The sequence below is a fragment of the Mirounga leonina genome, unplaced genomic scaffold (genome assembly GCF_011800145.1).
Source record: "Mirounga leonina isolate KUSES-001 unplaced genomic scaffold, KU_Mleo_1.0 Mir_129, whole genome shotgun sequence".
NCBI lineage: Eukaryota > Metazoa > Chordata > Mammalia > Carnivora > Phocidae > Mirounga > Mirounga leonina.
In genome coordinates this window covers 36,581,315-36,604,758 of record NW_023270323.1, presented here as the reverse complement: position 1 = coordinate 36,604,758, position 23,444 = coordinate 36,581,315, and the positions used below count along the sequence as shown (strand labels likewise).

At 44.5% G+C, this 23,444-nt stretch overlaps 1 protein-coding gene across 5 annotated transcripts in view; it reads right to left on the bottom strand.

The window, feature by feature from the left end:
* HOPX (HOP homeobox) overlaps positions 1–23,444 on the bottom strand; it is a 147,237-nt gene that overhangs the window by 4,182 nt on the left and 119,611 nt on the right. For 2 of the 5 annotated variants that reach the window (XM_035004914.1, XM_035004911.1), the window contains exon 2: positions 3,034–3,190. In XM_035004914.1, the coding sequence (XP_034860805.1) occupies positions 3,034–3,177 (144 nt within the window). In that variant the 5' untranslated portion in view covers positions 3,178–3,190. Of the gene's footprint in view, positions 1–3,033; positions 3,191–3,274; positions 3,569–3,644; positions 3,654–3,748; positions 4,041–23,444 lie in introns of those variants that run through there. The other 3 variants (XM_035004913.1, XM_035004915.1, XM_035004916.1) reach the window with 3 other exon arrangements.

Sequence of the window (23,444 nt, the reverse complement as noted above, 5' to 3'; positions counted from 1 at the left end):
GTGAATCAGCTCTTGTTCATTATCTCAAAGGAGCATCTCGTGCTTATTTTTTTCTACTAAAGTATTACTTGTTCTAGGACAATGAAGAATATCACTCCAATCCTGGAGGTGGGTGGTGTTAGGGGTGAGGGATCAGGCATAAGAAATAAATATTATTTTGGCTTTGGAGATCTCTCCCTGTGAAAAAGGGGCAACACAGAGACTAGAAACGGGATGTGCTGATACCAGGCACAGCTTCTACGCAGGTCCAGCAGACCCTGGCCTTCCTGGAGTTATTTGAAGACGCCCTGCAAAGCCTACTATAAATTAAAATAATTTTATTTATGCCTGAAAGTTCACCATTGTCCATTAGATCTCCAGAAGACACTTTCAAAAATATAAATGTTATTTAAGGGGGCGCCTGGGTGGCTCAGTCGAGTAAGCATCCAACTCTTGATTTCAGTTCAGGTCATGATCTCAGGGTTGTGAGATCGAGCCCCACATTGGGCTCCTCGCTGGGCATGGAGCCTGCTTAAGATTCTCTCCCTTTCCCTGTCCTTCTGCCCCTCCCGCTCTCTAAAATAGATATATGTTGCTTGAGAAGATTAAAGAAGAAACCATTCTTACGAAGCAGTGTACATGGGGGTGGGGTGAGCTGGAAAAGAGTTTGGGTGGAAAGGATGGGAAGTTGGAAAATGGGACCCAACCAAGTAAGGAGTGACACCCTGAGGCAGCTCCTTCCCCTGAACTTGCTAAACCTGGCCTCCCTCTGAGCTCTGGGGTCTCTGAGGCTTCCCTGCAGGCCTACACAGGAAGGCAGAGGGGCAAGCAGAACTATGCCAGCCTCAGAGAGGAAGGTGTTGGCCCCATGGCAGGAAAAGGAAGCCAGGGGCCCTGCTCTGAGGCTGACTCACCCCTACACCCACTCATTTCAGGATTGCATCCAGCATTTGTTCATCTGAGGACGATGGCAGAGGGGCAATGGGAAGAGCCTGCCAGGGGGAGGGGGGCAGGTGAACCTGCTGTCAGAAGTCTGAATTGGTGGACCTCAATCACAAAAAGAATCAGGCGCCCTTTCTTCCTGCCCCTCACCTGATTTCATTCCAGTTCTTTAATAGAAGGTGAATCTCAAGAAAAGATTAAACATAGCTGGGATGCTGTCATGTAATACATGTATTTTTTTTTCTGGGAAAAAATACAACAGAAATGGAATGTTCAGTCGTCCCCTCCATCCCCTAGTTGTTCCCATTCTTTCTCTCTGTGAAGACAACAAGGTAGTGAGAGGAGTCTGGATTGTGACCCAGACTGCCATGGTTCAAATCCTAGCTCTGCTACTTCCTAGTTGTGGCCTTGGGCCAGTTATTCAACCTTTCTGTGCCTTGGTTCTCTTATCTGTCCAACTGGGCTAATGCTACCTACCGCATAGCCCTGGTGTGACAAATGATTTACTTGGAGGGTGCCCTGCACAATACCTGGCAAGTATCGGCCATCACAGAGGGCGACATAAGTATTCTGCCTCACAGGTAAGGGGGATTCACCGTGGGAGAAGCAGAGGCTGAGAGGAGCTTAGACCCCTAGCTGGTACTGTGCCCACAGTAAACCCACAGCCTTTTTAAATGACAAGTTATTATTATCTGTCTGATCACTCCTCTTTTCTAAATATAGTGTGGGCTTTTAAGTGAGAAAGCTTCAGCAAGCTGCCTCCTCAGGGGGTTCCAAGAAACATGAACTGCTGGACTTGGGTTACATTAAATCACCTTCCATTAAGTTCTGGTTCTGGTTAGTCTGACAGCTGTTCCCTTTGCTAAAACCAGATATGCCTGACTTTCTATTTGACCTAGGAATGAGAGGATTTTCTATGGGCAAAGTCTCCAAAGTGCATCTGGCTTAATTAGTAAAAATCATTTTAGGCTTGGGGTCCCGGGTCTTGGTTCTAGGATATCCTGGAGCACCCATTACAAGCTCGTAAGCCTCGGCTGAGTATGGTTCAAGGTGAGGAGAGGCCAAAGTGCCTGATGCTCTGGTCTATAACATGGGAAAAATGAGAACATCTCTGCTTTAGAGCTGAGACTAGAGGTGTGGAAGTGCTTTGGGCTCCCGTGCATAACTAATTGTCTTTCAACGACCAAGAGGAAAATAGAAGTCAGAGTAAACTCTGGATAGGGTTTGTTTGTTTGTTTTAAGTCAGCTGAAGGAGTCAACATTGCACCTGAAGGTTAATAATCATGGGCAGTGTTGCATTCTCTACCCTAAACAATATTCGGAATAACATAGGAGCTTTTAAAAAATCAGCGCACTTAAGGGGACATCTGCTTCCACTCCCTTCAGTTGTGATGTCAGATGATTTCCTTCTTGGAAAACTCCAAAAAAAAAGACTACATCTTAGAGCCCGGGAATTTTTTAAAATGTGAAATCTCCCTGGCTGTCTGCAGCTAAGGGGAAGCTGCAGCGTGCTATGGTGGGAAGAGCAAGCTATCAAGGAGCAAGCTATATACCCTTGCTGTCCTGGCAACTCTCTCCCTCTTGGCCTCAGGCTCCTCGTTTGACAAACCGAGGACTGAATTTACAACTGATCGCTAAAGTCCCTTCCAGCCCTGACACTCTCCCTCGAGAAAAGATTGGAGCGGGGGGCTCAGAGAGCGCACAAGGCACCTCTTCCGAAGGTTTCGCTCACAGCCCAGGGGAGAAATTGAGCCGGGGAAGGAGGAGGCAGCGAGGCGAGGGCGGACCAGGGTCGCGGCTCCCGAGCCGGAGGGAGGATAGCGCGCTTCTCCCGGGCCACGGCGAGAGCACCTTAGCGCGGAGAAGGAAGGGTGATCGTGAGGGTTCTGAATAGTCCCTGGGGGAGCCACCGCGGGCTGGGGCTGGAGGCGCAGACGGGGGCGCGGAGCCGGGGCGCTGGGATGCGGCGGTGGGAGCGCCGCGGCGTCCGGGCTCCCGGGGTGCGGGCAGGAGCGACGGAAGATCGCGGGAGGGCGAGCGGGACCCCGCGTGCGGGAGACGGCCCCGGCCACAGGGGTCGGACTGGGGGGTGGGGCGGCGTGCCGGGCTCACCTGGGTCTCCTCCTCGGACAGGCCGGCCTCGGCCGCGATGAGGCACAGCGTGGTGGGGTCCGGGTGCTTGTTGACCTTGTTGAAGTTGTACTCCAGGATCTCCACCTGGTCCTGGGTGGGGCCGCTCGCGGTGTCCGCCGACATGGTCTCCGGGCGGCTGCGGGGAAGAAAGCAGCGGCGGCCGTGAGCGCGGCGGCGGGCGGGGAGGGACGGAGAGATCGGGGCGCGGCCGGCCGAGCACCTCCGTGCGCGGGGCCGTCCCTCCCGCGGGCGCACGGTCGCGCGAGTCCCCGGCGGCCGCAGACGGCGGCGGGCGCCTCCCCGAGCTGCCGGCCGAGCGCTCCGCAGGGTCTCGCGGCTGAGCCGCGCGTCTCCGGGCCTCCGGGCCTGCCCGGGGCCGGTTCTCGCGGCAACTCTCCCGCTGGGGCCGGGCCCGGGGCGGCGGCGGGAGGAAGAGGACGCGGCGCGCCCTCCTGGCCCCGAGGCTCTGAGGAAGGAGTGCAGGAAGCGCGGCGGCGATTTTGGAAAATCGCCTTCAAAGCTTCCCCCCACCCCCGGGAGAGGGAGCTGTCCTGGGACAGTCCCGACAGGTCGCGGGGGTGCGGACACACCTCACCGGTCCGCGCGTCGTTCTGCCTCTAAAGTGGTTTATAGCCAAGGAGGGCAGAACCCCCCACCCCCACTTCAAAGAAATGACCCCAAGGACGGAAGTTACTTTTTAAAGTTGGGGAACTGCAGCGGCACTTTTCATCTCTCCCTTTTACAGAGGTGGAGATAGCGTCCACCGAGCTGTCGGTTACTCCTGGAGTTGCTAAGACCGGGAACTGAGCATCAGGAGCAGTGTCCACCGGAGGGCTGCTGCGAGTCACTCTGCAATCTGCAAGCTCCTCTGCCATCCCTCCCGCCCCGCCACCCCCATTTTTCCGAAGCCCAGAATCCACAGCCTCCAGTCAGCGCGGCTCGTCGCCGCCCTGCGTTGTCTGGACATTGTTGCGTCGCTACCGCAGAGAGCCCACTTCACTACCAGCTTCAAGGTCTCTTGTATTTCCTTACTTCAGAGCTAAACATCGCTCTAGCAGATTTTGGGTAACATGACTTCCTGCTGCATCCTCTCCATATCTAAATAGCCTCGGAACTGGGCAAAAAAAAAAAAAGTCTGGGGCGCCTGGGTGGCTCAGTCGCTAAGCGTCTGCCTTCGGCTCAGGTCATGATCCCAGGATCCTGGGATCGAGCCCCGCATCGGGCTCCCTGCTCCGCGGGAAGTCTGCTTCTCCCTCTCCCACTCCCCCGCTTGTGTTCCCTCTCTCGCTGTCTCTCTGTCAAATAAATCAATAAAATCTAAAAAAAAAAAAAAGGCAGATGTACATCCGTCCTCCAATTTAAGATGTATTGAGGTATCCGAAGTTACAGTCTTGAAGATCCTGGTGGAGGATTTGGCATAGACAGGTGAGGACTCGACTTGGCTGACAGTAAAAGAGAAGCACAAGTGTGGGAATCAGGTTGGTTTGTTGTTGAAACAAACAATTGCAAAATCATCAGGCATAATCCTGAGTAGGTTTTGATGTGGTTTGTGCCTGGGGAGGAGCCACACTCCACCGATGAGCCTGCATAATGTCCCTGATGCTGTTAGGACTTTTTCTACTGTGACCTGCCTCCCGTGCTCCCTAACAAATGTCTTTACCTCTCTGAGTCACTTGAAGGGGCTTGCGGGGAGACCAAGAAGCCATTCTACTGCGAGGGAGTCTTGGGCTCAAGGCACTTGTCAGATCATCAGGAAATCTCTGTTTTTAGGTGAGTTATATGCCCCCTCCCCCATTTAAAAATCTGTACCAGTGATTCCTATCGCAGTGCTCACAAGATCGGGCCAGGACAGAAACGCCTCCTCTCCTCTTGACACCTTTCTCCCCTTTTCTTTGACCCAGAAGTTCAGAGCCGGAAAGAACCTTGGCGATGAACGTTTTCAGTCCTCTCCTGGAACAGTCCAGAAGAATGAGGCGCAGGAAGACTTACTGTCCCAGCATTGCCCAGTTAATGACCAGCACCCTAGAAGGGAAAGCCTTAGCTTTGGTTTCGGTCCTGTGCTCGGCAGGACCCTTCTCAGCAGGCCTTTCTGTCTTTAGTTTGGCAGAAAAGATCAGGAGGGCAACAGTTTATAAAGGCAGGGACTTTTGAATGAGCACTGATTGTCCTCATAGGATACCAACTCCAGCCAAAGCTGCCCCCTGGAACCACCCGCCACTGCTCATTTTGCCTAAAAGAATATAGGAGGGGACACTACTACTGCTGATTTTATTTTTTGGAAAGTTTCCATCTAATTCCATGGACACAGTTATGCTGCCTCTTTTCAGTGAAAATTTTTGCTTTGTAGAATTCTCAGTCCTTCAGAAATATTAACCAAGTGGGTAGATTTCTAAACTGGACTCAGATTCAAGGACTGTTCTGCATGTACTTCTTTATCTCTTTTTGTTACATACTTACTATTACATAACTCAAGGGCTACTACTGTCCTTACATTTAATTAGGTGCATTTTCTTTTCTATTCGTGTGGCTTCCTGTTACAGGACTTTGAGGTTTCACGGGTAGCTTCCGGTTGCCTTTAAAGTCCTCCTTGGGTTAGTTGGCTGACGGCCACTGGACTCGTTTGGCTGCTAAGGAGACTTGTGGGAGGTCCATTCGAAAGTACCTACTTCTCCAAGGTACACCAAACAAACAAGCTTGATTTCTAGACATGAGGATGAAAGACCTGACCTCTAGAGTGAGAACTATCTGTTGTTTCTTCACAAAACTCAGTTTCTGTTCTTTCAGCCCTCTTCGGTTGACAGGTGTTTACAGTTGTTGCTTCATTTCTTCTCTCCTTCGCTCTCTTTTTGAGGAAATTTAAAAACCAAATCTTTCCAGTAAGGAAACTGTTGAAAAGCCTCTCTGAAGGTAAACACTTTTAGATGAAAAGAACTAAAAATATTTTAAAGCTCCTTAAACTTTAATCTCAGCACAAGTTCTGTTGTTCCTGTGTTTATATTCATAACTTACGGAACATTCAAAGAGTAATTTGTCCTGTGGTTGTGTTTTCTTTTGTGGTTGGGGGAAGACAATGCATAAACCTTTTCAAGAGGTTAAATGAAAACAGCTGTCTTTTTCCTAAATTAAACCCAATACCTGGCTGGGCAGTTTCACCCTTGTCCCCTAACCCTAGAGTTATTTTAAAGGTATTTCCCTGTATGAACTAGCTCATGGAGAGTGCTACAAACTAGTAAGCTGCAGAGATTGCTATGAGCTCACATTTACTATCTTCTCCCTCTCCCAGCCATCTGACCTCTAGTATCAAACCAAATGGTTATCGGTGGTAGATACTCCTCATCAACAGTTCCGTGATGAGGGGCGCCTGGGTGGCTCAGTTGTTAAGCAGCTGCCTTCAGCTCAGGTCATGATCCCAGTGTCCTGGGATCGAGCCCCGCATCAGGCTCCCTGCTCTGTGGGGAGCCTGCTTCTCCCTCCCCCACTCCCCTTGCTTGTGTTCCTGCTCTCGCTGTCTCTGTCAAATAAATAAAATCTTTAAAAAACAAAACAAAACAAAAAAACAGTCCCATGGTGAGCTGGCCAAAAGAGAAAAAAGCAGTGGAATCCTTTTTTAGGGCCATCTCCCAGTTTTCTTTAGTCCAAATTTCCTTCATGCTCACTCCGGACTTCCACTAAGCAATGGGCTCTTGAAGCATTGTATTTTCTTAAGGGAGGAAAATACTGTGCTTCCTTATCCTCAAGAGAAGTGGAGGCTCTTCATTCATCACTTACTGAACTACTCTGGACAGGGTGCAAGGGGCACCACCCAAGCTGTCAGTGTGTCTCAGAATTGACAAATAGGGGGCGCCTGGATGGCTCAGTGGGTTGAACGTCTGACTCTTGATTTCCCCTCCGGTCATGATCTCAGGATCCTGGGATCTGGCTCCACACTCAGCGCAGAGTCTGCTTGGGATTCTTTCTCCCTTTCCCTCTGCCTCTGCCCTACCCTCTCTCTTTCTCTCTCTCAAAAAAATGAATAAATCTTAAAAAAATATTAACAACTAGGAGTGGAATATTGATCTGCCTCTCTAGGCTAACAGGAGGTCTGTTTTCAAAAGAGAGCTTTGTTTGTATGTGTTTTTTATTTGTGTGTTTTTGTTTTTGTTTGATTAATGTCCTTAAGCTTAGAGCAGTAGCTCTCATGCCTGGCTGGGCCTCAGAATCACCTGTAGAAATGCCCAGGCCCCCCACAATCCCCCTGAATCAGAATCCACTTTAGGAATCCAGTGGGGAAGGGATATAAAAAGTATCTCAGCTCTTACAAGATTTTGTAATTTAATCATTAAAATCAATGATAAATGTTTAGAACTTCTTATACTTTATACCTGTAAAAATGTGTTAAAATATCTTCTACCTCTGATGCTGTATATCCTCTCAACATTGAGTAGATGGTAGGTTGAGGGTTTTAAAGGAATAAAGGTGTTTTTTTTAAAAAAAATATTTTATTTATTTACTTGAGAGAGAGAGATTGGGGGCAGGTGCAGAGGGAGAGGGAGAGAGAGAATCCCAAGCAGACTCCTTGCTGAGCGTGGAGCCTGATGCTGGGCTCGATCCCACAACCCTGAGATCATGACCTGAGCCAAAACCGAGTTAGATGCTTAATGAACTGAGCCACCTAGGTGCCCTTAAAGGAATAAAGTTTTTAAAATATACAAATACACACCAGAAAAAAAAAAAACCATTTAGACACCATGTTATTAATCTTTTTGTATGAATGGTCAGGAATGGGGAAATTGCCCTTAAAATTATGAATTATTGGGGCACCTAGGTGGCTCAGTCGGTTAAGTTTCTGACTTTGGCTCAGGTTGTGATCTCAGGGTCCTGGGATCAAGCCCCACCTTGGGCTCCATGCTCAGCGGGGAGTCTGCTTGTCCCTCTGTCTCTCCCTCTGCCCCTTCCCCTGCTGTGCTCTCTCTCTCTCTCACACACAAATAAATAAAATCTTAATAAAATTATGAATTATCAAGAGAAATTTTCCCCTGCTTTCAAAAATTTAGAAATAATATAAAACCCTTTAAAAATCTTTCAGAAAAATGTATTTTTATATTGAAATCAGAGTTTAAGAAAGCAGGACATCAGAAGAAAAACTCCACTTCTTCGTACAAATACCTGTAATTGATTTAGAAGTCAAAAATTATAGTGGAAAATATTTGGCAAACTTGACAAATGATTGTCCTTCTCCTATTTCTTAAAGTCTCCAGTGAGAGAACTGCTAAAATTTAAGTTATTTATATGGGCAACTTGTATAATAGAACTTAAAACTGAACATTAGACTATAAATACACCATATACACATAGCATCATTACTGTCTTCAGGGAAAGAAGATTCCAAATAGAAATAGAAAAATATATTTTTAAATGCTATTGTCAACTCCAGCTTTACATATTTAAAAAACTAAAGAAAAATACAACAAAATGCTAACAGTGATTATATCTAAATTAGGGGACTACAGATGATGTAAACTTTTTTCTTTATATTTTTTCTGGTTTTCTCCATTTTCTATAAAGAGCATTTATTATTTTGAAATTAGGAAGTTTATTTTTTCTTAAAAAGATATCCCTGATCAGACCAATGATCCATCTTGCCCAGAGTTTCATCTGATTATTGGGACCAAATTACATTTTCAGGGAAAGCATGGAAGTTGTTTTCCATCAAGTCCACCTAGAAGATTAGGGAAGTACGCACTTTCATTTTCAAAGATCATTAGGTATTAAAAGGATATTTGTAATATACATGTAAGTTATGAAGAATAAATTAACACTAGTGAACCCCACCCAAGTTAAAAATTAAATCATTACCAAGACTATGGAAGCTACTTGTATTTCTTTCCCAATCCCACCCTTACAGCTTCTTTGCTCCCAGAAGAAATCAAGATTCTGACTTTTGTATTAATCATTCCTTTGATTTTTAAATTAGTTCTATCACATATGTATGGATCCCTAAAAGAACTTATTATTTTAGCTTTGTATATTTTTGAATTGTGTAAAAGTAGTATTATATGTAATTATTCTGTGAATTGCTTTTTTTTCTATCAACATGTTTCCAAGATTCAACCATATTTCTGCATATAGAGAAGTTCATTCATATTCAGTGCTGTTTCCATTTTGTGAATATACTATAATTTATTTATGTCTTTTCCTGCTGGTGGATATTTGGATTGTTTTCAGGTTTTTGCTATTATGAACATTGCCTCTTGGAACATTTTTTTTTTTTAAAGATTTTATTTATTTGAGAGAGAGAGAGCATGAACAGGGGCAGAAGGAGAGGGAGAAGCAGGCTTCCCGCTGAGCAGAGAGCCTGCCACGGGGCTCGATCCCAGGACCCTGGGATCATGACCTGAGCCGAAGACAGATGCTTAACCGACTAAGCCACCCAGGTGTCCTGGAACATTTTGCCTTCTGAAGTGCATCTAGGAGGGTTTCTCTAGGGTATACACGAGTGGAACAGGTTCATAAGATATGTGATTTTTTTTTAAAGATTTATTTATTTTATATATAGAGAGAGTGTGTGTGAGTGGGGAAAGGGGCAGAGGGAGAGAGAATCTCAAGCAGAATCCCTGCTGAGCAGGAAGCCCTACTTGGGGCTCGATCTCAAACTCTGAGATCATGACCTGAGCCAAAAATCGTCAGCTGCTTAACCAACTGAGTCACCCAGGTGCCCCAAGATACGCGGCTTTTAACTTTACCACATAATATCAACTTCTTTTCCAAAGTTGTTGAACAAAACTATACAAACAATGTATATCATTTCCTTTGCCCCACATCCTCATCAATACTGTCAAACTTTTTAATTTTTGCCAAAATTGTTATGTATTCTTTTCATTCATGAGTAATACCTAAACCTCTTTCAGCTATTTATATATTCAGCTTGCATAAGTTTTGGGGGCTAAAAGATTCCATATGTTTACTATTTACTGTATGAAAGTATTTCCTGTTCCAGCCCAGCAGGAGATTTGAGGTATTTTTTTAGAGTTTAGGGCCTGTCTCTAGGCTAGCTTGCTCTTTCCATGGGTCACCAAAAACAATACAAAAGATGTATGGAAAACCAATTTTAGTCGATCTTTTGTCTGTCTGATGCTAAAAATGTTCCTATTTTCCCTTTTACAGAATTCCTGGAAGTCAGGACTTGATTCTGCACTCAAAAAAAAAAAAAAAAAGTTAAAAAAAATAACATGTTAACCATATCAATTTTCTACCCTCTCATCCCCACCCCTGCAAAGTGAATATCAAAGTCTTTGAATGAAAACAACAGGTATGGATTTAAAATGACTGAGTAAAAGAAGAAGAAAGGATGTAGGGATAGACAGGAAGTGTAAAAGAGACTATTAGGTTGTGGTTTAAAACAGGGTATAAACATGTAAAACCAAATAATGTGCTCAAGTGTTTGCACATGAGCACGAGGTGCTGAATTCCAGTTCAGAAGCAGGTTGCTATTAGTTCTTTGGGTCTCTCACAATCCTCTCAAAGTAATCAGAATGGAACTGGTCCTGTTTTATGGTTGAGAAAGGTTAACTAACTTGTCTGTAGCATCACAGGAAGACTCAGAATCTTACCTTTTATTCTGGAATTAGCAGTAAAGGCAGTTTGTGGTACCTTGAGCAACAAGATTAATTTATACCTTTAAAATATATTCTCCTCGGGGCACCTGGGTGGCTCAGCGGGTTAAGCATCTGACTTGATTTGGGCTCAGGTCATGATCTCAGGGTCATGAGATCAAGCCCTGCATCGGGCTCCAAGCTCAGCGTGGAGTCTGCTTGTCCCTCTCCCTCTGCTTTTCCCCTCACTTGCTTGTGCTTGTTCATTCTCTCTCTCTCTCAAATAAATAAAATCTTTAAAAAATATATATTCTCCTTATGCTCTACTGATGTCAGAGATTCTAAGATATCACTGGATCACCTGTTTGGATTGTTGAGCTCTAATTGGAGTTGTCCATTATTTTAGTGAAGGGCTGGCTCTGGTGGCAGCCAGTCTTTCCCAGTGTGGGGCAGGCATTGCTGACCTCTCCAGCCTCATTCCCTTAGCTGCTTCTGCAGTCTTCTTGCAGACCTCCCCATGTCTCCTGGAAAAGCCTGGTATCTGCTTGACACCAAGGTCACAGGGATAATGGACTTGCCCCTCTAAAGTTTTGTTCTGACTCCATCGTTTGAGGTCCTGATAAATTGGGGAGATTTGTTCAAGTTTGTCCGGTAAGATCTGAGCTCTTAATTTTGGACTCAGTGTAACAGCTTCAGGCGCATGCAGAAGCCCCTGGCAGCTCACAACGACAAGCACCTGTCCTCCCATAACATGCTGCACCTGACTCAACGAGGCAGGAAGACTGAGAGGCCAGCTCGTCCTTGAATACGTGCCAGCCCAGCCGGCTGCCAGTGCCCACGCCATCCCAAGGACCTCTCGTGCCCCCAGGGTTTTGTCAGGCACAGGTGTCATCAGGTTTGGTTTTCGAGGCTTCAGCCCCGTTCTGGGATGGCATCTCTCTTGGTAGTTGGAAATCCAAGGCTTAAAAATATGAAGTGCTGCCTTCTTTTAAGTTCTGCATATCTGATGTGCGCTGTTAGGTGTGCTGTGTGGAGTTGCTAATTCAGCGCACTGCTTCCCAGGCATTCCTCTTTCAGTTTGCTTTCCTCTTGCCTTAGAAGTCCCTCTATTCCAGGAAACCCAGCAGAATTAAGAGCAAAATGAAATTTGAGTTAATATAGTCCTGAGTACAAACAATTAGATGTCCCAAGTACTGATTATTCAAGATATCACTTTGGGGGCGCCTGGGTGGCTCAGTTGGTAAAGCGTCTGCCTTCGACTCAGATCGTGATCTCAGGGTCCTGGGATCGAGCCCCACATCAGGCTTCCTGCTCGGCAGGGAGGTTGCTTGTCCCTCTCCCTCTCCCTGCCTCTCCCCCTGCTTGTGCTCTCTCTCTCTCTCAAATGAATATAATAAAATCTTTAAAAAAAAGATTTTATTATATTCATTTGAGACATAGAGATACAGAGAGAGAGAGAGCATGAGCAAAGGAAGAAGCAGAGGGAGAGGGAGAAGCAGTCTCCCCGCTGAGCCAGGAGCCCGATGTGGGGCTCGATCCCAGGACCCTGGGATCATGACCTAAGCCAAAGGCAGATGCTTCACCATCTGAGCCACCCAGTTGCCCCTAAATATAATAAAATCTTTTAAAATTTTTAAAAAAACAACAGAAAACATCACGTTGCCAAGCCTCCATTTCTCTCAATGGGAAGAAGGGATACAATACACACCTTCACCTAGCTCACAGCTTTGTGGTAAAGTTCATATGATATTATTGTAGGGAAGTATTTCTAAACAGTAATGTGCTTGCTTACAGAAGATATTATTGTTCTTTCAATGACTGTGAGCCAGGCATTCAGCTGGGCGTCTCCTGGGTGGCAAACTGTTAAGAATAGTTTATAGTTTCAGTCTTTCTGGGCTGCAATTTATTAAAAAAATTTTTTTTTCTGGAATGGTAAAGTATGAGGTTTAAATCAGAACCTTTTTAAAAAAAAATCAAATGCTGCCTGTGTTGCTTTGTCATAAGATGTATCCCTGGATGGAATTTCTCAAAACTAATGAGGTGGGGGGGCGCCTGGGTGGCTCAGTCATTAAGCGTCTGCCTTCGGCTCAGGTCATGGTCCCAGGGTCCTGGGATCGAGCCCCGCATCGGGCTCCCTGCTCGGCGGGATGGGAAGTCTGCTTCTCCCTCTCCCGCTCCCCCTGCTTGTGTTCCCTCTCTCACTGTGTCTCTCTCTGTCAAATAAATAAAGTCTTTAAAAAAACCCAAAAACTAATGAGGTGGGGATGGGTGGGGGTGAGGATGTCCTATCTTTAGCATGTTTTCTCGTTAGCACTTCTACACTGTGTGTTGACTTGAATTTAGTTGTTGGTATTTTTTTTCTCATTTCTTCTCAATTTATCCTTTCATCTATTAATGAGGAAGCATTAATAGGGCAGAAGATGAGTAGTGAGGAGTTAAAAATAAGCAGGAACAGATACTCTACGAGTTGGTGAGTAGATTTTTCTAGGTGGTCTTGGCCTATGAGAATAATGACCAAATTGAAATTGTTTTAAAATAATTTGTTCCCTGAGCCTGTCTTCCCCACTAAGTGATATGCTCTTCTGTGGGGGATAGGTCTTATACATTTATATCTCACTAGCATTCATTAGGAGTATCTGGCACTGAATAAGTGCTCATAACTAATGTGTTGAACTGAAATTAACCAACGGTATCTGGCATGACTTGATAAGTTGGAAAGGCATTGTTTTCAACAACCAGGACTAAGTTCAAAACCAAAACATTACACTGGAAAAAATAACTTTCCAGCCTTCTAATATGTTTTAGTCCCCACTGCCTGAAACAGCACAGAGCTGATTCCTATTTCTGAATTGCATACAGAAACCTCATCCCTGCTAGCACAATAACAACATATTTATTGAGCAATTACTCTGTGCCTGGCACAGTTCTTCGTCTTAGACGAGTTAGCTCATGTAACCATCAGAGGAAGCAGCATTATGGGACAGGCACTCTTCTTGTCTCCATTTTATACACATAGTAAATGATGTAAATGGAAACTTATATACCTTTCCCCAGGCGATGTATATAACTTTCCCCAAATACAAACCCAGTGAGTGGTAGAGCAGGGATTCAAACCCATGAAGTCTAGCTTCTGCATCCATTTCCTCTTTGCATGAAGTAGCCATGTAGACCCAAGAGCCTTGAAGGGTGGTTGTGGAAAGAGAAGTAAAGCCTGATGATGCCTCCTGGGACAAAAGGAAGGCAGTGTTCTGCGTCCCTGCCGGGCGGAGCCAGTCTGACCGCAATGTCTCCCTCCCTGTAGCATGTTTCAAAACAGAAACATGGTGACCAGACATGGCTCTGACCCGGCAAAATGGATTAGCTAGTGATTTCAGTGAATACTACCAACACCATCAGCCGGGCTGGCTTTCTTTTCCCCACACCCTCTTCTTTAATTGGTACAGACATAATTGAATGATGACATTATGTGAATAATATAGTGGACAAATGAGAAAAGGTGTCAGCATCTGACAGAATGGAACAGAAAGATTGGCTTCAACCAGATCAGCTGGATCTTAGTGATTATGGCTGCTACTTACTCCCTAGATTTACAGAGTTTTGTCGAATTGATTAAGCAATCTCCTGAGACAGTTGTTGAACCAGGTCCCTCAGTGGTCTAGACTTTCTATGGCTACTTACAGAAAAGAGCAAGATATGAAAAGGGAGGGGATGGTGTCTGGGAAGGACTTCCAGGAGTGAATTAATCATTAATTAACCCTGGACATAAAATTCTTTGTATACTGGCTGAGTTCTTTTCATTGGTAGCCCAACTCATGCTCAAAGTCGAAACTTTGTACGTAGAAACATGGGGGAAATGATTAAAGACAATAATAAAACCTTGGGCACCTTTGTGCTATGAAATAAGTGGAGGATTTAGTCAACCTCCTTAGAAATAAATGGGCAAATGAAAGAAGGCAACCCCACTTCCATAATCTCCTCATGGGAGATCTACCTATTGTTCAGGTTGCTTTTCCAAAAGGCTGTCTCTATAGTGATTGTTACGAATTCAGAAAAAGTTTTCTCTAGACACAACATTATACATTGTAGATAGAATACTAAGCTAACCCACAGGAGGGAATGTATCTAAAATGCTATGTATTTGTTACAGAACAAAAAGAAGTAGAAAAATCATCCTGTTGAAGTATCCTAGGGAAATTTAATAAGCTATCATTTCCCTTTGAAGGCAAATGCTTAAGAAACAGCAGTTTTAATTAAGCCTTGGCTCAGGGAAATGAGGTTCTGGTGCAGATATTGAAGGGGGTTCAGGAAACTTGGAGGAGGCTAAAGGTTTAAAGCCCAAGTCTAATGTATCCCAAGAGTCAGGAACAGTCCCTGACACACTGTGGGATGTGCAGTGAATATATATTGGATGCAGGGTGATTGAACTTTATTTTCACTTCAAGAAGTAGGACTTCGCCATATTGTATAAAGGCATAATCATTAGAGCTGTCTTCGGGTCAGAGATGAAATAAAGAGGGGGAAGGAGGGAGAAGGGGAATGCTGAGAAGCACTGATGTGAGAAGCAAGCTGTCTGAGACATAATTAATGAACGATAAAGAAAAAGCCAGAGATTACTTGGCACAGTCCTCACCTCCTCATTCTTCTACCCAAGGGCCAAGGAAGAAGGAGAGAGGAAAGGTTTTGGGCCTTGCATTTCCTGGGCCAGCCACCAAGAGGCGCTGTCAGGCCGGAACAGTTCAGTTGCTGGCCAGAGCTCTTTGCAGGTGGGAGGAGAAAGAGAGAAGCAGAAATAAAATTATTTTGAGTGTACAGCATTAGTTACAGAGGGAGTGTTGTGTATCTTTATTGGATTATATGGAGGGGACATATTTTAAATCCTCATTAATGAATGAAAATATTAAACTGGTATGGGATATTGGAAAGAGCACTGGGCAAAGAGTCAGACCTGCATTTCAATTTTAGCTCCTCTACTTTATAGTCACATGACCTTGGCTGAGGTGTTTAGTTTTTTGTTTGTTTGTTCGTTTTAACTTATTTGAAACTGAGTTTTCTTCTCTATAAAATGTGGCTAAAACCTTCCTTGCCTACTTTAATTGTGATCCAGTGAGATTTTGCTCAGGAAATAACTTAGAAAACTATAAAATGACATTCACGTTTCCAGGAGTGTAATAATTTATTCATCCAGAAAAGTGAAGATGTTGGGCCAGATGACCTCTGAGATCATTTCTCCTCTAAAATTCTAACGCTCAGCTTGGCCTGGGTTTAAATGATCATGCTGTTCCTCGACAACAGCTTACTAATGTCACTGGCCTGAGAAAGGGAAACACAGGGGCCTATTCCAGGTTTGATGAACACTTTGTTCCTAGTTTCTACTTCAAAGGACCCCTAAGGAGCCCATGAAACATTTTGAACCAAGGTGCTTTTTAATTTCAGCCTGTCAATGTGACCAAATAATTTGCCATCTAACCTGGAACATCTATGTGTAAAGGGGGTGCTATGATTAATTACACCAAGATAACAGCATACATCAGAAGCATCCCAGGCAAACCTGGATATCTGGTCCCCTTATTATAGGTAAAACATTCAACTTCTCACTTACATGTGGGATAGTAAAAATATTCCTGTTGGATTTAGGTATCCGTACTGCTGTTACAGATTAGCAAGACGCAGTTCTGTTAGAATCTTGGAGGACAGGGGGCGCCTGGGTGGCTCAGTTGTTAAGCGTCTGCCTTCGGCTCAGGTCATGATCCCAGGGTGCTGGGATCGAGCCCCACATCGGGCTCTCTGCTCAGCGGCAAGCCTGCTTCTCCCTCCCCCACTCCCCCTGCTTGTGTTCCCTCTTTCGCTGTGTCTCGCTCTGTCAAATAAATAAATAAATAAAACCTTTAAAAAAAAAAATAAAGAATCTTGGAGGACAGAAACTCATACTCCTAACCTTGGTAGTGAACGGGAGGCTGCTTTTTGCTCTTAAGAAATCATAGAGTTGCAGCTTTGTGGTTACAGATCAGAGAATACAGTATAGCTTCAAATCTCCTGACCTTTCATTTTTTATTCCACTTTGAATAGGTAGGATAGAAATTTGTCCGATGGGGTGAATGTGCTTGGGTCTCTGCCTGCTTTGGGTATTGTTAGCATGGTTGTGCTAATGCTTAGTAAGTGTGAATATTCATTACATCTCAAACAGAGTTTGGTCCTATGATCAAATATAAACAAAGGAACAAAAACGGCTTGTACTAGAGATTTCCACAGGCCCAGCCATGTGCTCAGGGCCTTTCAAACCAGATAATCCAGGAGGGGTGAGACTTGTGAAGTAAATTGAATGATCAGATCTCTCTGAAAATGTCTCATGCCCTAATACACAAAGAAATCAGACAAGCAGATTTCTGCTATGGGGGAAAAATCGTAGTATTTTCTAAAGAAAACCATTGAACACAAAGAAAAATTCGCACTACTAAGGCTAGAAGCAAATAACATAAAGACCAACTTTCTAAATAGTTTATGGAGAGGAAAAATGGCACAAGTCAAAATGGCAGGTTATAAATACCCTTTTTTATTTTTTAAATTTTTAAAAAAGATTTTATTTATTTATTTGAGAGACAGAGACAGAGATAGTGAAAGAGAGCACAAGCAGAGAGGAGAGGGAGAAGCAGGGTCCCTGCTAAGGTGGGAGCCCGACATGGGGCTTGATCCCAGGCCCCTGGGATCATGACCTGAGCTGAAGGCAGACGCTTAACCGACTGAGTCACCCAGGTGCCCCAATATCCTTTTATAAAAAGAGATTTATTCATTTATTTTAGAGAGAGAGAGGGGGGCGGGGCAGAGGAAGAGGGAGAGAGAATCTCCAGCTGATTGAGGAGCACAACTCCAGGCTTAATCCCAGGACCCTGAGATCATGACCTGAGCCAGAATCAAGAGTCAGATGCTTAACCGACTGAGCCACCCAGGCACCCCTATAAATATCCTATGTTTTAAGTTAATTCATTTTGGGTAACCCATTTAGTGTCCTAATTCTGCTTGACTTGGGAGAACATTAATTAAATTAGATCAATAGGCTGCAGGGTAGGGAGAAATAGGTTTCTTTCTTAGAAGAGAAGGGGACCTTCAAAACTTAAACACTGATGATAGAAATCAGTCTGGTATTTTAAAAATCGAGTCCAGTGAAGCCACACACAGATAACCAAGAGTCAAGTAGAACTGTCATAGCGCGCTGTAGCCATTTATTCACTTTGGGACGTCAAAAAAAAAAATTAGAGTTTTTTTCTGAAGATGTTCGTATTCTCAGTGCCTGGCTCTGAAAAAGGCTGTTCATTTGTCATTCTGGGGACATTTCATCAGGATTTATTTTTTAAAAACTGTATAGTGGGTTCTATGATATTTTTGCCTGAGCCCTAATTACACAGTAAGGAACAGGAGTTAGGGACTGTCCTGGTACTGTGCATGTGTGACGGGTAGATGGTTAGGCTGCCTGTTTGTAGGCCGTTGTAACCTAATGCAAGCAGGCATGACCTCCTCAGGCTGTTAGTGCATTTTGAAATGTCCAGAAAAGACTCTTTGAAGAATGGAATTATCTCTACACAAATATATTTGAATGAATTATTACTTTTTATGGTCCAGCCACCATTCTTATTTTATGACTGTAATTAGGTAATGAATAAAATGACATGCACCTGGTACTTTGTAGTACTCCAAATGATGCCAAAGTCCAACCAGGCATGCTGCTTGTTGCCATGAGACTCAGTTATATGGGCCTTATTTTTTTACCCAGTTGTCTTTATGAACAGGTGTTCAACTAATGGGATATACCGAGGCTGTGCAGCTAGATCCTTCTTATTAACATCACACAATAATTGAAAAGGACAGATACTTTACAAAGTCCAGCTCAGGGGATAACTCTGAACTTACGATAGGTCGTTTCTCTGAGCATTAGAGAGATGTTGCAGAAAGGCTGGATGGGGGGGCTCAGTCAGTTAAGCGTGTGCCTTTGGCTCAGGTCATGATCCCAGGGTCCTGGGATCCAGCCCCTCGGAGGGCTCCCTGCTCAGCCGGGGAGTCTGCTTCTGCCCCTCCCCCTGACTCATGCTCTTTTGCGAGTGCACTCTCTCTCTCTCTCTCTCAAAAAAGTCTTAAAAAAGAAAAGAAAAGAAAGGCTGGATGGAGCCTCAGAAGACCCTCACTTTGCTTCTAGCGATGTCATTTAAATCTCCAAGTGACCTTGGACAACTTAATTGCTTTGAACCTCCATTTCTTCATCTACCATTGAAGTTACCCCCACCTGCTACAGTAATCCTACCCCCACCTATCTCACAGGGTTGTCATAGGATTTGATAAGATGGATTATGTTTATGAATAGCACTATAAATTATAAACACTATATATGGTTTTATTATTATTCAGTCATCTAGGAGCTCTTCTGAGCTAGTTCCAAGGACTAGAAAACTCTTTTAAATTGTGAAACCTGAACCAGGTATAATACTAATGAAAGAGGAGATGACATCCCCCTTTCTTTTTTTTTTTTTTTTAAGATTTTATTTATTTATTTGACAGAGAGAGAGATAGCGAGAGCAGGAACACAAGCAGGGGGAGTGGGAGAGGGAGAAGCAGGCTTCCCGCTGAGCAGGGAGCCCGATATGGGGCTCGATCCCAGGACCCTGGGATCATGACCTGAGCCGAAGGCAGACACTTAAGGACTGAGCCACCCAGGCGCCGACATCCCCCTTTCTTTAGTCCTGCTTCATTCACCCCAATGCCAGACACCTCCAAAGGATGCCATTCTACTCCCCAGGAAGAGCATGAAGAACACATAATAAAGGGACAGACACTTCCAAGCAAAAGTTATCGAATTAGAGTATTTTCTAAAATAGATTTCACTCCTGGGCACCAGTAGACTAGAAATTTGGAAAGGAGTGAGGGGCATAAGAGCTAGGGACTTGTTTATATAAATTTTCTTAGGGAGAAACCACACAAGAAGGAGACAAAAATACAGCAGTGAAGACTAGACTATCCAAAGCAGATCCATCATGTCCTCAAGAATTCCAGGAAAATTCCATTGTGATCCTCTAGATCTAGTGGCTACAATGGCAGCCATTAGTTTACTGCCCAGGACACACTAAGAGATTAGAACTGATCAATGTCTGCCTTAGATTGTTTCTGGTTTTGTTTTCAACATCAAAGAACAGAGTAGTTCTGAAAGATCTGGAGGGTTTTCATGTTTGGCCACATTTTATCAAAACTACCAGAAGCAAATTAAAAGAAATTATATGAGGATGGGTAAAAATTAACTTCTCTACTTTTTTTAAAAAAGATTTTATTTATTCACCTGAGTGGGAGAGAGCACGAGTTGGGTGAGGGGCAGAGGGAGAAGCAGACTTCCCACCAAGGAGGGAGCCCAATGTGAGGCTCGATCCCAGGACTGGGGGATCGAGACCTGAGCCAAAGGTAGACGCCCAACCAACTGAGCCATGAAGGAACCCCACTTCTCTACTTTTAAAAGAGGTTCTATCATTATCCAAACATGGCCATAAGCTAACATTAGAACCTGAAGCAAATAGAGTAATTTGACCTTGTCCTTGAACCCCTAGCATTCATGTTGAACTTCTGTTTGGCAAGCCAGTATAAATATACCAGCTCTCCAACTGGGCTATACAGATACAATGCTTCCCACTAGGAACCTGAGTCACAGAGGGAGTGAGTGACTTGGCAGAGAGACTGGAATAAAGGGTGGGGAGGCCTTAGTTCCAGAGCTCAGCCACCAACTAATCCTAAGATGCAAGACAATTCACTTTACTCTTGAACCTTTATGTATTGTATGGTATTCATAAACCGTGTAGCTTATGGCTCAGGCCAAGTATTTTTTAAAATGAAAGGGGGTGCTAACAATAATCTACCGGGACAACTGATATTTTGGGCTTCCTCTGCTTTAAAATTCCATTACAGGGGTGCCTGGCTCAGTCGGTTAAGCATCTGCCTTCAGCTCAGGTCATGATCCCAGGCTCCTGGGATCGAGCCCCGCATCGGGCTCCCTGCTCGGCGGGAAGCCTGCTTCTCCCTCTCCCACTCCCCCTGCTTGTGTTCCCTCTCTCACTGTGTCTCTCTCTGTCAAATAAATAAATAAAAAATCTTTAAAAAAAATAATAAAATTCCATTACAGCTGAAGGAGAACTGAAAATAGGACCCAGGTTCCTGAACATTAGACCCGTACTCTGCTCCCTAGGCTAGACTGCTGTCTGCTGGGACTTATCTACACTGGGATTCTGTGGAAGAGTGTTTAACATATCACTTGAAGATTGATGAAGGGAGTTTCCCAGCAAATAGAAAGGACAGCATGACCTGTACCTGTTTGGTCACGTATCCACACAGCCAAACCCCACGTGTGTTCAAAATCAACAGCACTGGAATGCCAAATCCACATTGGGGTCATTGAAAGGTGGGGCGGTCAAGGGAGCCAGGGCCAGGAAGAGGGCAGGTACACACACACCCTGCATCAGGAGAATCCCTTATATTTGCAGCCTCAAGCCAGTTCTCCACCAGCCTGCCCAGGGTGAGCAGACAGGATGGCTGTGGTCCAGGGGCTGGCTGCCTTGGGATCCTCAGGTGCTGGCTTTTAAATGGGCAGGTAAGTACTTTATAAATTACTGTGGGCCATATGCCATCCTTCTGCCAACAGTTTCATCTTTGCATAGTTCTGTTGTCCATCCCCATTCACTTGGCTTTGTAAAAGTTTGAGGGAGCCATTGACAACATCTAAAAATTAATCTAGGTTAGGTCAGGACACAGCCTTAAAAAAATGTCCAAGTGACAGCCACATGCAGAAGAATGAAACTGGACCATTTCCTTACACCATACAAAAAATAGACTCCAAATGGTTGAAAGACCTAAATCTGAGACAGGAGTCCATCAAAATCCTAAAGGAGAACACAGGCAGCAACCTTTTTGACCTCAGCCGCAGCAACTTCTTCCTAGAAACATCGCCAAAGGCAAGGGAAGCAAGGGCAAAAATGAACTATTGGGACTTCATCAAGATAAAAAGCTTTTGCACAGCAAAAGAAACAGTCAACAAAACCAAAAGACAACTGACAGAATGGGAGAAGATATTTGCAAATGACATATCAGATAAAGGGCTAGTATCCAAAATCTATAAAGAACTCATCAAACTCAACACCCAAAGAACAAAGAATCCAATCAAGAAATGGGCAGAAGACATGAACAGACATTTTTCCAAAGAAGACATCCAAATGGCCAACAGACACATGAAAAATTGCTCAACATCGCTCAGCATCAGGGAAATCCAAATCCAAACCTCAATGAGATACCACCTCACACCAGTCAGAATGGCTAAAATTAACAAGTCAGGAAAGGACAGATGTTGGCGGGTATGCGGAGAAAGGGGAACCCTCCTACACTGTTGGTGGGAATGCAAGCTGGTGCAACCACTCTGGAAAACAGTATGGAGGTTCCTCAAAAAGTTGAAAATAGAGCTACCATACAATCCAGCAATTGCACTACTGGGTATTCACCTCAAAGATACAAATATAGGGATCCAAAGGGGTACGTGCACCCTGATATTTATAGCAGCAATGTCCACAATAGCCAAACTATGGAAAGAGCCAAGATGTCCATCAACAGATGAATGGATAAAGAAGATGTGGTGTGGGCGCCTGGGTGGTTCAGTTGGTTAAGCGACTGCCTTCGGCTCAGGTCATGATCCTGGAGTCCCTGGATCGAGTCTCGCATCAGGCTCCCTGCTTGGCGGGGAGTCTGCTTCTCCCTCCGACCCTCCCCCCTCTCATGTGCTCTCTCTCATTCTCTCTCTCTCAAATAAATAAATAAATAACATCTTTAAAAAAAAAAAAGAAGATGTGGTGTATATATATATATACATATATAATGGAATATTATGCAGCCATCAAAAGGAGTGAGATCTTGCCATTTGCAACAACGTGGATGGAACTGGAGGGTGTTATGCTGAGCAAAATAAGTCAATCAGAGAAAGACATGTATCATATGACCTCACTGATATGAGGAATTCTTAATTTCAGGAAACAAACTGAGGGTTGCTGGAGTGGGGGGTGGGGTGGGAGGGATGGGGTGGCTGGGTGATAGACACTGGGGAGGGTATGTGCTATGGTGAGCGCTGTGAATTGTGCAAGACTGTTGAATCACAGACCTGTACCTCTGAAACCAATAATGCAATATATGTTAAGAAAAAAAAAAAAAGAAGAAGATAGCAGGAGAGGAAGAATGAAGGAGGGGAAATCGGAGGGGGAGACAAACCATGAGAGACGATGGACTCTGAAAAACAAACTGAAGGTTCTAGAGGGGAGGGGGGTGGAAGGATGAGTTAGCCTGGTGATGGGTAGTAAAGAGGGCACATTCTGCATGGAGCACTGGGTGTTATGCACAAACAATGAATCATGGAACACTACATCAAAAACTAATGATGTAATGTATGGTGATTAATATAACAATAAAAAAAATTTTTTTTAAATGTCCAAGTGAACTAAACCATTCCATACTAAGAGAATTTGAAAACATGGGGCACCTGAGTAGCTCAATCAGTTAAGCGTCTGCCTTCGGCTCAGGTCATGATCCCGGGGTCCTGGGATCGAGTCCCACATCGGGCTCCCTGCTCAACAGGAGGCCTGCTTCTCCCTCTCCCACTCCCCCTGCTTGTGTTCTCTCCCTCCCCCCACCCCCGTCAAATAAATAAAATCTTAAAAAAAAAAAAAAAGAAAGAAAACAAAGGGGAGGGGGACATGGTCAAAGAAAAGCCGTCCAAAGAAGGCAGAAATTGTCACTGTTCGACAAATCTACTTTATCAGC